The sequence below is a fragment of the Scyliorhinus canicula genome, chromosome 2 (genome assembly GCF_902713615.1).
Source record: "Scyliorhinus canicula chromosome 2, sScyCan1.1, whole genome shotgun sequence".
Lineage (NCBI taxonomy): Eukaryota > Metazoa > Chordata > Chondrichthyes > Carcharhiniformes > Scyliorhinidae > Scyliorhinus > Scyliorhinus canicula.
In genome coordinates this window covers 130,633,622-130,649,554 of record NC_052147.1, presented here as the reverse complement: position 1 = coordinate 130,649,554, position 15,933 = coordinate 130,633,622, and the positions used below count along the sequence as shown (strand labels likewise).

The window sequence follows — 15,933 nt, the reverse complement described above, 5'->3', positions numbered from 1 at the left end:
GCAGAGGAGAACTTGCACTTTCAGTCCCTCTCTAAAAACCTTTGGGGAAAATTACCTTGTTGAATGAGGTGTAACAGGATTTTTTAACACCAAACTAAGTTCATAACCAACGCTAAACACCCTCAGTGGCCCTGTCAAGTTAATTTTATAATGATAAAAACAAAGTGCTGGAAGTAGTCAAGAACAAAGAACAAAGAAAATTACAGCACAGGAACAGGCCCTTCGGCCCTCCCAGCCTGCGCCGATCCAGATCCTTTATCTAAACCTGTCTCCTATTTTCCAAGGTCTACTTCCCTCTGTTGCCGCCCGTTCATATACCTGTCTAGATGCCTCTTAAATGATGCTATCATGCCCGCCTCTACCACCTCCGCTGGTAAAGCGTTCCAGGCACCCACAACCCTCTGCGTAAAAAAACTTTCCACGCACATCTCCCTTAAACTTTCCTCCTCTCACCTTGAAATCGTGACCCCTTGTAACTGACACCTCCACTCTTGGAAAAAGCTTGTTGCTATCCACCCTGTCCATACCTCTCATAATTTTGTAGACCTCAATCAGGTCCCCCCTCAACCTCAGTCTTTCCAACGAAAACAATCCTAATCTACTCAACCTTTCATCATAGCTAGCACCCTCCATACCAGGCAACATCCTGGTGAACCTCCGCTGCACCCTCTCCAAGGCATCCACATCCTTCTGGTAATGTGGCAACCAGAACTGCACGCAGTATTCCAAATGTGGCCGAACCAAAGTTCTATACAACTGTAACATGACCTGCCTACTCTTGTACTCAATACCCCGTCCGATGAAGGCAAGCATGCTGTATGCCTTCTTGACCACTATCAACCTGCGTTGCCACCTTCAGGGTACAATGGACCTGAACTCCCAGATCTCTCTGTACATCAAGTCAGGAGGTCTGGAAGCATGTGTGGAGAGAGAAACAGTTAATATTCAATCAAATAACTGCTTCTCTCACCACAGATGCTGCCAGACCTGCTGAGTGCCTCCAGCATTTTTTTAATTTCAGATTTCCAGCATCCGCAGTCTTTTGCTTTTAAGCTAATTTTAATTTTTGTGCAATGTAAAATTTTTGCAATTTTGTTTTAAACTTTCTTTATTTTAGCTCCATCTTCGTACAATCATAATTTATTGCATTATCTGAAAAACTAAATTGAAGTATTCAATCCTTTTAACTTCTTAGTTTGTTGCCTGTGACAATACCTCAATGTGACTGGCTGCTTACCTAGCTCACCAACATCACTGCTGTTGCATGCCTGGAGATTCCCTTGACATGACATGAGGTTTAAACTGCCAACAGGCATGGGAAGCCATGCCCAGAGAAACCATTAGATCTTTGTGGACAGCTTTCTTCAAAGTCTGCAGCAAGCGCATTGCAAACAGCCAGGTCAACTTTCCCTCTTCCATCATTCAGATGGTCAATTCTCTCTTGTTCCTCCCAATCTCCAAACTATCATCCTGCACATTCTCTAAATCCACCACCGTGCTGAGATTAAGACTCCAACTCTGTTCCAGGATCTGGAACCCATCCCTCAGTCTTCCCTTTCTCCTACCATCTATCTTGGGAATTTTCAAGACCCAAGTTTGATGTCACAACATCACAAGTAACACCATTCATCCCGTTCTTTGTCAATCTGGGGGTGGGGGGATTTGAGCAAAGATTTCTAGGCAGATTGTGAATGTCCTATTTCACTAGCTCTCCACATGATCCTTCGTATAGTTTGAACAGAGAAATAGATTGCGCATTCAACAACAACTTGCATATACATAGCAACTTTATACGGTAAAACATTCCAAACATGCTTCACAAGGAAATTTAACATCGAGCCACATAGAGATGTTAGGGCAGATGAAAGGGAAAGGTTTTAAGACATATCTTAAAAGGAGAGGTAGCTGAAAAGACAGAGGGGCTTCGGGAGGATATTTCACAGCTCAAGGCTCCAGCAATGAAGGCATGACTGTCAATGGTTTGGGAAGAAATGGTGGTGAGCCACTTTCTTGAACTGCTGCAGCCCATTTGGGTAGGTACACCCACCATGGTGTGAGGAAGTGTTTTCCAGGATTTTGATCCCGTGACAGTAATGGAACACGATATAGTTCAAAGTCAAAATGGTCAGTGACTTGGAGGTGTTGGCGTTCCCATGCCTTGTCCATCGAGGCGGTATAGGTCCCAGGTTTGGGAGATGCTGTTGAAGGAGCCTTGGTGAGTTGCTGCAGTGTATTTTGTAGATAGTATACACTGCTGCAGTGGGGATCAGGTTTTTCTGGGATTGTAGGACATAACAGAGATAGGAGGGAACACCTTATACCGTACTTTGCAAGTTGCTCATTCAGAGAACTGGGAGATGGCCGAATGGCCTCTTTCGGCGCTGTAACAATTCTCTGATTCGGTAAACAAAGATATTACAATCACCAAGTTCCAATTAGTTTAAAAACTGCACTAGGACTCAAGGAATCAACACTGATAGCATTCCTAGAACAAACATCAGCATTTCAAAACAAAGTGCTCAGGTTATAGGATATAAAAGCTAATTACTGCGGATGCTGAAATCAGAAACAAAAACAGAAAACACTGGACAATCTCAGCAGGTCTAACAGTATCTGTGGAGTGGGAGAGCTAACATTTTGAGTCTGGGTGATGTTAAACTTGCTTTGACAAAGAGTCATCCAGATTTGAAACATTAACTTACTTCTCTCTCCACAGATACGGTCAGATCGGCTGAAATTGTTCAAGTTATAGAGTACCTGTGTAAGTGGTACTCACCTCATGGTGCAACCAGAGTGCGGAGGAGATTTGCTGGCTTCCCATGGCCCAGTCAGGAAATGGTTTTTCCCAGTCTGACTGCCACCAATTAGTTACCACAACTTTCATCCCTAGAACCTTACCGTTCGTGCTGGGATCTCGCAGGCTGTTCAAGCCCTACTATTCATGCACTGTCAGCTCTCCTACTATAATTCCTACCATCAAATCCCCCCCCCACCCCCCACATCATGTCTTTGGCAGCATCTTATCTCCAACCCTGTTGTCCCCAACAGCGTTTTTCCTTCTCCTGCGCAATGTTTTGCCATCTTGTTTGATGGCAAGAGCTTCAATTTGTAACATACTTTTTTCCCCCCACTTGTGTACTTGTGTTCCCCCACTTCAACAAGGGAGACCGAGGCGATTCCAGGACACGTGTGAATTATTCTCAAGATAACTCACTATTCACTGTCTGGAAGGACTGACTATGCCCGAGGATCTGCATGGATCTTGGTACAAGTCATTACAATCTTGGTTTGTATTCCTTAGAGTTTAGGAAGCTGAGGGGTGATAAGACAGAGGCGTTTCTTCATCAAATAGTTCCTTAAAACCAACCTCTTTACCAAGCTTTTGGTTAGCTCATCGAATACGATCTTACGTGGCTTTTGTAATTCTGCTATGAAGCATCTTGCATGTTGCCTTCAATATAACTTTTTAATCAGTTAAAATGTTCAAGGAGTTTTATTGGGTAGATAGAGTAAACTATTTCCCTCGTGATGGGCAAACCAGAAAAGGGTGATAAGATATAAAAATCAGAAATGGGCAATTCAGTAAAGAAAGACATAGCATTTACACAGTGTCTTTCACATCTGAAGAAAATCCCAAAGCACTTTACAGTCCCCCAAGTACATGTTGAAAAGGCAGCAGTGGGTTAGCCCTGCTGCCTCACGGCGCCGAGGTCCCAGGTTCGATCCCAGCTCTGGGTCACTGTCCGTTTGGAGTTTGCACATTCTCCCCGTGTCTGCGTGGGTTTCGTCCCCACAACCCAAAGATGGCAGGGTAGGTGGATTGGTGCTAAATTGCCCCATAATTGAAAAATGAATTGGACACTCTAAAATTTAAACAAAAAAAGTACATGTTGAAGGGTGTTGATGGCATAATGTAGAAAACTCTTCCAGAAAATGTAGTGTAAATCTAGAACTCCTCACCCCACAGGAATAATAGGACAATTGGAACTTTCAAGGCTGAGATAAAAGTAGATAAAAAGAATTGGGATACAAGTTGGGAAGAAGGCTCAAGGAGCTGAAAGGACAAATCAGGTTCCAACATTCCTTAACTGTTCACACCCATTGAGAATTTCTTGGTTCCTGGCACATTGACTGAGGCTCAGAAAACCCTCCTTCCACTCTGCCACTACATGCTTGAGGCTCAGCAACCCGCCTTCCACTCTGCCACTACACGCTAAGCTCCCAAAATAAACTATGGATGGTGACAAATCCACTTTGTTCAAAAAATGCCAGGACCCTGAAAGACAGGAGACCCGGAACCCAATCCATTGCCAATGACCCACCAGATTGCTGCACTTCACTCCAAGTTTTTCCGTTGCTGATCTGCACGCACGCAGTTCTGTACAGGGCAAAAATCAACAAAGTTTGATCTCAAAGAAATAATCTGACAGCAACACATATGTCCCAGTGAACATTCACAGCACAAACTGAATGTGGTTCCAACACCTGGGAACGATGACGGTGGAAATGCACTGCTCTGAACCACAAGAGCTCAGACCCGAAACCTTCAGAAAGAAGTTAAAGCCAGAACCACACAAAACAAATTCTGAAAGACTCCACCAACACACAGGGGCTAAATACCCCCAACTCAACAAATTGTCAACAACTTACATTTTTAAAATGCCCCGAATATAGAAATACATCCCCAAACACTTCAGACGTGAGCTTTCAAATACAACTGACACCAAGGCACAACAGCAGATATTAGGACGTGATCAAAAATTTGGGCAGAGGTAAATTTCAAGAAATGTCTTAAAGGAGGAGGAGTGGAGAGCTGGAGGGATAAAAGGAGGCAACTCCAGAGTTTACGGTCCAGGCAGCTGAAGACACGGCCATCAACGGTGAAGCAACTGATATCAGGGTTGCGCAGGAAGCCAAGATTGGAGGAGCTTGGAAAATCAAGGGGAAAATATAGAGCAAGGGAGGGATATGAAAAGAAGGCTGAGAATTTGTCAGACCAGGGGTTTATATAAGTTAGCAAGCACAGAGGCAAAGGGGGAACAGGACTTTATGAGATGGATATAGAAATGGCTCATGATGAGCTCAGGTTCACATCACGTTATTCTCAATGATATAACCCTTGCAGACTATCGAATTATCTCATAAAGAGAGAGAAACAGCTTCAACAGTTCCTTCAGATACTCCAAGAAAAACACAAATCTTTCAGCAACCCGAGTTTATTCAAGACATATAAATCAATGTGTTTTGTGAAAAATCCATAAAATTGATTCTCTTCCTATACTTCCTGTACCCCAGTGCTTTACAATGACAGGCCTGTACCCACCAGTACTGAGCCCCAGAGTTATACAGGGACAGACCTGTACCCCAGTACTGTACCCCAGTGTTATACAGTGGCAGACCTGTACGCAATAGTACTGTACTCCAGAGTTCTACAGTGACAGACCTGCACCAACCAGTACTCTACCCCAGTATTATACAGTGACTGACCTGCACACACCAATAATGTATCCCAGTGTTATACAGTGACAGACCTGTACCCACTCCTTCTGTACCCCGGTGTAATACAGGGACAGACCTGTACCCACCAGTAATGTATCCCAGTGTTACACAGTGACAGACCTGTACCCACTCCTTCTGTACCCCGGTGTAATACAGGGACAGACCTGTACCCACCAGTACTGTATCCCAGTGTTATACAGTGTGACCTTTAAAGACCTGATGTTATACAGCGACAGTCTTGTATCCATCAGTGCTGAACTCTCACCTTATACGGCTCCAAATTCTCTTTCAAGATAGAGTCCAAGTTTGCCAGTAGAGAACCTAGCTTTAAACAGTTGGCTATTCCTCAGTTCAATTGTAAAAATTCCATATACTCACTGTTCCACGTTACTGTAATCTTTCTGATCACATTCTGGTGGGAATCCCTCCCACCACCAATGCTTTCAGTCACCTGTAACCCGTTTACAGTATGGCCTGCCCCTATTTCCGATGCTCTTCTCTCTTTCTCTCTCCTCCCTTCCCCCCCCCCCCCAAACATTTTATTTTATGAAAACCTTACATTTGATCCCACTGGCTAATTTCCGAATACTGAACACACTAACCAAGCCTTCTCCACAAATGGATAGTATAAACTAACTGAACTGATAGTCTCACATTTTTCAATTCCCATCAAGTCTCGTCACTGCGAAGTGCACCAACTGTTTTTATGTAGGCATTCTGCTGGATTTTGTTGTTTTGCAAGATGGCAATTCAATAGCCAGTGCTAACAAAACCAATGAATCGTAGAAAATAGAAATAAGCTTTCAGTAACCAGAGTGACATCACACTCCTGGAGTTTTATATTTTGCGCATTCCCATTGTACCCTCCCCTCTGAAAGAGAGACATGTTTTGGTGAAATTCGTTTGTAAAAATTGTGTAAACAAAAGATTTCACCAAAAAACCTCCGTCTGAAAGAATGGAAGATATTCATGTCATTTTCAATGAAAATGTTTAGTTTCTCTATATATTTGTAGCACTGTAACAACAAATTTAAATTAAGCCTTACTTTTCATCCAAATTAAAAACAAAAAAAGTATAATAAAGCAAAGTTGTCTCCATTGCCCCTAAAATTAAATTAAGAAATGATGAAAAATGTTGACGAACGTCACTCATTCCTATTTGAAGCTATCCCTCTCGTTTAAAACAAAAATCCAAAATTAACATCTATTTTCTCACTTTCGGTATCCAAATACTTGTAACTTCTCAGTACACTGTTCTCAAACAAAACTATTTGTTTTACAAGTGAATTGTTTGGAGAACAAAAACATCAATTAAACTGTTCATTTTATAAGTGAATTGTTTGGAGAATTGCAGACAATTTGTTACAAAATCCATTCTGACACATTAAGCTTTCTCCATTTAACTAAGTAGGAATGGTTTCCTGGTTTCAATACTGAAACTCGAGTTATTTTAATACTTTTAACCACAATACTTTTAACCAAACAAACATTTTTTTTGGGGGGGTGGGAAAGAGATGTTTTTTTAAAACACTCACTTTTTCCTCAATTTTATTTGAAGGACTAGAGAAAGCATGATATGAATAAACAGCAGTACTTTTAAATTCAACAAATTAAACAAGTTCTTTACACATTGCCTCAATTTAGAGCTCGCTCAAGAATCTTCAAAACTAAATTTGTGAACCGGGAAACAAACAACAATTTAAGATCACAAAAGAAATCGAAAAATGACCCAAGTGCAGCCCATGTCGAAAAATCGCTTGCTGAAATTTTGGACGGATTTAATCTGTAAAATTTAATGACTTTCAACAGCTGAACTACTGATTAAATGATGCCAAATCAGGGACCTATGTTCCTCACATTTTAGGAATCAACATTAATTCACATTCAATTTCCTCTAAGATGAATTCAACAAACACTTGGCACACCGCACACAAGACTCCTGAACTCACCAGAATCTGTGCAGGTAAGACACTGACAAAAGCATGAAAACCCCATCCAAGTTTTACATGATATATACAGCTTTTTAATATTTACATGCTTATTAATGAATTTAGATCTATTTACAATTTGTGTTTTGGGTGGGGTAGTTTAAAGGAGCAAAAGATCTGTTGTTTGTGCTTACAAATCAGCACTCAAAGTAGTGAATGGATACTTCCTTAAGACAAACTATGAACTTGACACACGCGCATCAAAATATAATTAACAAAAATTGGGAGAATTTGGGAGATAAAAAGTATTTTAAAAAACAAATGCAGAAAGTCTGAAATACAAATTGTTGGCTTTCTAAACACATAGCAGGTGAGAGAGGACACATGTGCTTTCTACAGAACTCAAATGCATATTCTTTACCAGAAACATTAACCTGCCATTTCCCTATTCTGTGTATTTCCTGAATTTTCCGCTTTGATTAAACATGAACAGAAGATTTTCAGAAAACACAGGTCTAGGGAACACATTTCACCCTCACTGTCCGTTACAACAGAACAACCGCTACAATCCAATGTAGCCAACGCAGCATCCGAACATCGCCAACATCAATCGTTGGCGAATATTCAAAATCAACCTGAAATTCACTTCCTGCCTCTGATCATTGCGTTCCCTTCAGGTAAACCCCAGTCGTTTGTGAAGCAACAAATTTCTCTTGGGATTGAGTTCATTTTCTACTGATCGTTCAGTCACAGCCAGATGAGATAGAACAGCAGTGCTCTGCACCATCGGGGCACTTTGTGTCAAGACAAATATTTAAAAGGTTTGCACCTCGTGTTTCAGAAAAACAATTTTCCATGGCTGTTTAGAGCATGCACATGATAGTGCTATATCACAATGTCAACCATGGGGAGGACCACTGTTAAGGAGTTACTGGCTCAGTCAAAAACTTTTTCTGGTACTTAGGAGACAGACTCATTCACATATGCTACAAATCCACTCACTCAACACAAGTCACAGAACTGTCTAGACTGCAGAAAATATGAGTCAAAGACTTCATCCTCCTGCATAAATCTGATTGTTTACTCTGAGCTGCTGACAGTCAATAGCAAATAATTTACCCACTTAAAAGGCAAGCTGTAACTAAATGTTTACAATCTAGAAAATAATTTTCTCTTGTGCCTAATGTAGCCTACAACTGATAAATGCTTAATAGTCTCACGAAAATGTAATACATCCAATCTTAGAGACCCAAGATATCCCTACATAAGATTGTCTCAATATTTCTTTCCACTTATGCAGGAAGTTATTTTTGTTGTTATTTAACACTGATCTAACAACTCCCAACATTCTTAATTTAAGATTTATTTTAAGGGAGGGGTGAGAATAAATAGTAAATTAATTTTAAGAAACTGGGTGGCGGGGGGGAAGTAAATTTGCCAGCCATTTGGGAACACTGGAGTGTTTGCTCAGACTGCAGGGCAGGCTGAATAATTAGCTTGGGTCCTCAATGGGTCATTTAACTGGCAAGTGTGCAAGAGATGGGGATTTAGCTTTAGATTCCGGTTGTGCAGGCCCTGGAATAGAATCAAATGCACACTGAATACTGGGTCCTTCAAAATTTGTCCCACTCTAGTGTCAGGCAGAACACTTCTGAATGTTACTGTCCGGGAATTTCTAATGTGACATTGCCATTTCGTTGAGAAACAGAAATAGCAACGTGTTGATTTTCTACAAGTCACAGATTCCAGAATTCTGTATGACGGTTCATTAGTCTACTGATACCAGCACACTATAGAACAAATCATAGTGAACACAATACACCAAGATCCCAACACTCTCCTTGTGTGATACCTTTAATTACTCCAACAGATCTGTAGCAATCCAGTGCTGTTCCCGAATGTTATATAACTCCAAACAGTTTCTCCAGATTCAGAGCGAGAGGACAAAGTCTAAATTTGTATGACTGAGCATTTTTCATTACTCCTAACTATGATAGCAAGATTTAACAAATAAAAGGGAGAATTTTCTCTCCCTCAAAGTGGGCCACACAAAAGTCTAAAATCAAAACATTTTTTAAAAATAAATTTAGAGTACCCAATTATTTTTTCCCCCATTAAAAGGGGCAATTTAGCGTGGCCAATCCACCTGAGCTGCACATCTTTGGGTTTGTCGGGGTGAGACCCATGCAGACATGGGGAGAATGTGCAAACTCCATACGGACAATGACCCAGGGCCGGGATCAAACCAGGGTCCTCGGCACCGTGGTGCAGCAGTGCTAACCACCGCGCCACCGTGCTGCCCTCAAAAGTCTAAAACTAATTTACTTTGTTTAGTTGAGAATAGTTTTAGTTTTTTTTTAAATAACAAGTAACTTTCTTTTTGGAACCAGAACTACCATGGGCTGGGCTCTGCACTCAATTATATAACTCAGAAAGAAGGCCATTCAGCCCATGTAGCTGTTCCAGCTCTGAAAGAATTTATCCAATTATTCCCACTCTCCTGCTCTTCCTTGTAACCCTGCAAATTGTCCCTCTTCCACTATTTATAAACATAAAATTGCCTGGCAATGCCAGACATTGAACACAGGCCTCTTACACATAAAAAGAACAACTGGGACATTGGATTATTTAAATAAAGAAAATGGAGACTCGAGAGTAAATCTGTTGTTTATTTCCCATCCACCAACACCTCATCTGGGCCTTCAGTACAGCTTGGAGAAGAAATGAAATCAACAAATAACAAAAATTTGTAGTATCCTCGAACAGAATTTATATCTTGGATTTGACAATTTTATAACCCGTTTATTTGAACAATTGGACAACAAATTTTGATCTTTTCGTTTCGACTAACTAACAAAATACAGCAAAGGAAGATATCTGGGCCCTGCTGGGTTAGACCTTCCTTCTGTGTGATCATAACCAAACAGGCACAAGTCATTATATTCTCTTAAGAGACTCAACCTCAGATCAAACAAGTTCTTGAAATGAAATGAAATGAAAATCACTTATTGTCACGAGTAGGCTTCAATGAAGTTACTGTGAAAAGCCCCTAGTCGCCACATTCCGGCGCCTGTCCGGGGAGGCTGGTACGGGATTTATACCAGTATCCCAATATTCTGTATTAGTTTGTTCTGGACAGTTTCTGCTCTTCCCCCAAATGGGATTTTTTTTTTTTAAAAAGAGCAAAACCTTTCCCAATGAGATTTTTATTTTGGTTGCACACCTTCTCACACAACCTACCCCATAATGTGTGACACCACAAATCACAACAATGGGGACTTCACTATTTTCTGTTTTAAGGAGAACTATCGAAAAGGTGCAAGTACATTAATAAAATTTCAATCCTTAAAATTAGGGGAAAACAAATCTGACAATCTATCTTCACCTTCTCTTGCAAAAGGGACTCCACCAACAAACCTGGTGTACTGTCCACACCAAATCTAAAAATTGTTTTCTCACAAAATCTATCACCATAACCACATAAACTTGCATTGCTTGACTGCTGCTTTGTTAGTTACGTAGATATATGCTCAAAAATAAAACCAACCAAGGTTTGTACAACATTCTAGTGACCTTGCTTATAACAATAAACCTTTTCCATCAACAGACTTCTTTCTCAGCCACTATCATGTAAAAGAAATTCTAACATGCAACATTACATTTCGGCAACAACAACGTCCCCATCATCACCCAATGGACAGTAGCCAGAATAGCCCCTCAGATCTCAAATGGAGCAACATAGTGATATAAACTCCTGCTCTTCGGTATGGATTGGAAAATCAAGTACAAGGAGGAATGGTGCACCAACATAAAGTTAGTCCACCTTGCACTCTACCAAAGTGGGCAATGACTGACACTCTCTGACACTAATAATTCATCCCATCCTTTCCGTTAGCTGCACCATTTTCATTTGTCTAATGCTGACCGTTGTATTTTTAGTTTTGGTGCAACAACAGACCTTTACGAACGGATGACCACAATTCACGTCAACCATTCTGTTTAAAAGCATATTTTAAAAATTGTCTCGAGTCGATTTTCATTGGAGGGGGCATTACTGATGCTTCAAGGCTTCCATAAGTCAGCAGGTGAACAAGTTTATCAGTTACAATTAGAGAGAAAAAAAAGAACCCTCCGGCACAAAAAGTAGGTTTTATTATTTAGAATTGCCAGCAGTGCGCTCCCCGGTACTCTACTCCCACTATAGCAAAAGATAAGCAGGAGAACAGGGTCGACAATAATTCACATTCAAACCCAATATTCGCTGTACTTTGAAATAAAAATCATTCTTTCATACCCATTATTTGAAATGACCGGCACCTACAGCCTGGTGGTCTTTTTAAATCAATGAGCTATTGAACCTTACACCTAACTACCATGACAGGTAAAAATATTAACATTGTATGAGTAACCCCCCCCCCCCCCCCCCCCCCATATCTCCTGAGACATACACAAGGATGGTGCAGTATCATGGATTTAAAAACAATGCAAAAGATGACATTAGGCAAAGTAATAGGACTCAACAGGTACAACAGATGATAAAAAGCATTCTTCACCCTTCTCCACCAATAGCAACATCCTAGGTGGAGCAGCCTCTGTAAAGGCAATTAATCCAGATGTGCCCAAAAAACCAATACACACAAGGCATGAACCTCTATCAAAAGCTAGTTCTCAACTTTCAAAAATTACTTTGCCACGTATCAATCAGAATACATACAGTTGATGGATCAATTTAACAATAAATGGTACAAAACACACACATATTGACACCCTCAGAACTCCACCATTAACATCTCATCAGGAGTAGGCTGTAAACATGGCTGCCTACACCACCAATCATTTGGATTTTAAACAATATACCTTTTTCAAAATATGACAATTGCATTTCCGATAATATTGTTTACCAAATAATGTAATAATGCATTTCTCTACACATTGCTAAATGCCCTCCTCCAACAGATCTCCATCTCAGCTTCCCTCGTCATTGCTGTTCTAATTAACACACTTAAGTTCTCTTTTGGGGTGTATTATTGCGATACATTTTATGCTTTCAATATTAATGTTGTACTTAATTAAGACAGTGCTCATTACATACAGCGGTCCATAAACTCCTCAAATAAAAATAATCATCTAGGATCTAAGACTTATGAAGACAACAACTTTCTTTTGTACCAAGCTTATCAAGTTCAAAGCACCATGTGCTACACAAAATATGTAAATGATAAAAGTTTTGATTTAAAGAGTGTCAGTAGTTCCTTCACATTATTTACACCTTATTTCTGATTAGGTAGCATAACGGAAATTGCTATGAAAGGAATGCAAAATAAATGAGATTTGTTTTTTGGAGGCTGGCGGAAACTGGGAAGGATCTCTAACATGCAGTCAGAAATATGTAACATTTAATTCAGAAACTTTGATATTAACTACCCAATCTTGAGAAAAACAAATCTAGACAAATTAACCTGGCACAACGTTAGCTTCAGATCATTGCTCTTACAAACAACAGTTTTTATAAATTGCACAACAGGAAACTCTCCAAAAATGAAAGTCCAACTTATTAGTGACTATTGCAAAGAGGGTTTTTTTTTTAAGATGACAAATTATAATTTCCTTCAATTGTTTTTCGTCTTTCTCTTACTTTTATGAGCATGTTAACTCGAAGAGGTTTTAAAATATGATCAAACATTTCACTCTTGCATGCTGACATCAATAACACTTACATGAATGCAGTTAATTGCAGATTTAATATGGGTTATTTCTGCACTTTCAAAACGTGGATTTGGAAACTCGCATGAAACCAGACAGTACTCAAACAACATAAAACTAAAGTCTGAAGGAATATTCCGCACAGTTGTCCCCCTCGCATGAGTGGGGTGGTAAACACACACAATATAAACAGCGAGGGTTTATTTTTAAACCATGGTTATAAAAACTCACCTCTGTTTTTTGGGGACGGAGTAGTCGACTTCGATCACCTTGCCGTGAAGTTCCACTTTGCCTGAGCAAAAGAAACGCAGAAGTAATTTTATTTTTTTATCAGGGGAGTATTGAGGGACTGAGAGACTTGACACATCCTCGGAACCCCATGTAACCAGTTCAATGTTGCCAATTCAATTGTAACAAGTTGCCCCCCACGCGCTCTCCTCTTCAACTTGTAGCAGGACAGTGAGATGGGCAAAGCGGGGCTTTAACAGAAGCTAAATAAATATTCCTTTCTTGGGATTTTTTTCCCTCCTGCAAGAGGGTGGAATCAAATCGTTAAAGGGCCATTTATTAATATTTATAGAAACGCAACTCGTGTTAAAGGAACACACGCAAAACAAAAACAAAAAAAAGCGGCGCCAAAGGAGAGAGAGCGAGATCTTTTTTTTTGATTCACAAAATGAAGGACGGAGCCGCCATGCTTCTCACCACCTCCCACCCCGCTTTTTAAAAACAGCAGACGAATGGGAGATGGGGGGCTGAAGACACACCAGCAGCCCCGCCAGGCCGCCTCACATCTTCAGTCATGGACTAAAGCTACGGGTTGGGAAAGAAAGGAAGCAGTCGCCGAGCTCTTTGCCCCCGGGGGAGGCGAGATGGCCCCCTCTCTCTAATCTCCCTCCCCCTCCTTCCCCACCCAGCCAACACCCCTCTCCATCCTTCCCTCCCCGTGGGGCTGGGGGGGAAACTGATTGTGTGAAGTGAAAGTTGGGTTTGAATGGTTGAGAAGGTTCCAGCATGTTTAATGTGTGTGTGTGTGTGTGTGTGTATAGATACTATGGCCTGGCGCAGTTCAGATGCAACTAACTAGCCCTATTCCCCCTACCTCCTCGCTACCTATTTACAGACACTTTGCTCCCGATCCCTAGCCCCTAGAGACAGGGCACCTCGTAAAATGATGGGTACCTTCTCGGGGAACATAGGCGCGGGCTTTTCTGGGGCTGAGCTCAGCCAGCGGTCCATGAATAAAATCAGACAAAAAAATTAGGAAAAAAATAAGAGTGGGACAGGGATGGGGGCTGTGCTCTGGGCTCTGCCCTGTCACTGTTTTTTTTTAAGTTAGGGGAAAGAGAGAGAGAGGTAGGCATTTAATCTCACCCCTACTCCCAACACCAACCTCCTCGCTAACCCAAAAGGGAAATTCCTCCTGAATGGAGCAGTTTGTTTTTTGCAGCTAGATTTTGAGCTGAATGGTGATTCTCACACCTTGAGGTCTCAGTCGCAAAGTAAAAAAGCTTAAGACTCAACTGTCCCAACATGAAGCCAGTATGGCAATGGATGACTGTCCTCGCCACCTCCTTCCTCACCCCACCCCCTCATTCTCTTGGGGAGGCTAGAGATTAAGGAAGACCCCCACCCCCAAATCTCCCCTCAATCTAAACAGAAGGATCCCACTCCCAACTTCTACCTACCGGACAATGTCTCGATGACTTTGATAGCAGCATTCTCGTCGGGGCAATCCACGAAGGCATAGCCGGATTTGAGAAGAACTTGCCCGATTGAAAGCTTCCTCTCCCCAAAGAGTTGGTGTATATCGGCGGCTGTTACAGTCGAGCTCAGATTCCCAATATACAACTTATTCATGATCTCACTCCCTCTCTCGCCCCCTCCCTCCCCCTCTCTCTCTCACACACACACACACAATCGAAAATGTAAAAAATATATATTATATAAATTTTTAAAAGAGCTAATCGCTCAACACTTTCCCTCCCACCCCCCCCCAAAAAAACGAGAGATTAATAAAAAAACTCAACATACAAGTCTGCCTCCAAACAACTAAACTGTTCCAGCACCAAAGACAAAAGCTAGCGAGTCCGACTCAAAGTGTCGCTACGACGCTCCTTTGGTTTAAGCGCCGCCTCTAAATAAAATCAGACTTAAAAATATCAGAGAAAAAAAAATTGGAGCCCACGTGGTGTTTTGCGAAGACACCAGGGATGGAAATCTGAGGTGATGTGTGTGTGGATTTAGGGTGCCTGATGGAGAGATTTATCACTCCCTCCCTACCCCCGCAAAGCTCCTGATCCAAACTCAACACCGAACCATCTAAACTAGGAAGTGGCACCGGAGCAGTGACTGGGAAATGCATAGAGAGAAAGAAGCTCTCGATTGGCCAGAGCCATGGCTCGCTAACATGAAGGGAGTGGGCTGTCATTGGCTCAAATCGGTTTTCATGTGGGCTTCTCAACAGAATTGGTGCGTGTTATTTGAACGGGAGAGGGAGAGCCACCTGCCCTGGGCGTCACTCAAGCTTATCAGAAAACCGGCCTCCTCTGCAATCTCAACTCATTTACATACTTACTTTCAGCCTCGCGTCCATAAACTCAAATATTATCAAATAAAATAGCCTTCCACCGTCCCAAAGTGCTTTACAACCAAGAGTACTTAAAATGCTGGGCTCTGCTTTGTAATGTAGGAAGCGACCAGATGCACATAGCAAGATCCAAATACAGCAATCAGATAAATAAATCATCAGATTATCTGTTTCAGTTGAACTCTGCTTCTCTCTCTCCACAGATGCTGCCAG

General features: G+C 41.4%; 1 protein-coding gene across 4 annotated transcripts in view; it reads right to left on the bottom strand.

Moving 5' to 3' along the window:
- The window catches only part of igf2bp2a (insulin-like growth factor 2 mRNA binding protein 2a), a 246,149-nt gene extending 231,093 nt beyond the window's left edge, over positions 1–15,056 (bottom strand). For 3 of the 4 annotated variants that reach the window (XM_038786799.1, XM_038786808.1, XM_038786819.1), the window contains exons 1-2: positions 14,819–15,055; positions 13,362–13,422 (exon numbers count right to left, since the gene is read on the bottom strand). In XM_038786799.1, the coding sequence (XP_038642727.1) occupies positions 13,362–13,422; positions 14,819–14,990 (233 nt within the window). In that variant the 5' untranslated portion in view covers positions 14,991–15,055. Of the gene's footprint in view, positions 1–13,361; positions 13,423–14,818 lie in introns of all 4 variants that reach the window. The other variant, XM_038786815.1, reaches the window with a different exon arrangement.
- Positions 15,057–15,933: the final 877 nt, after the last annotated feature.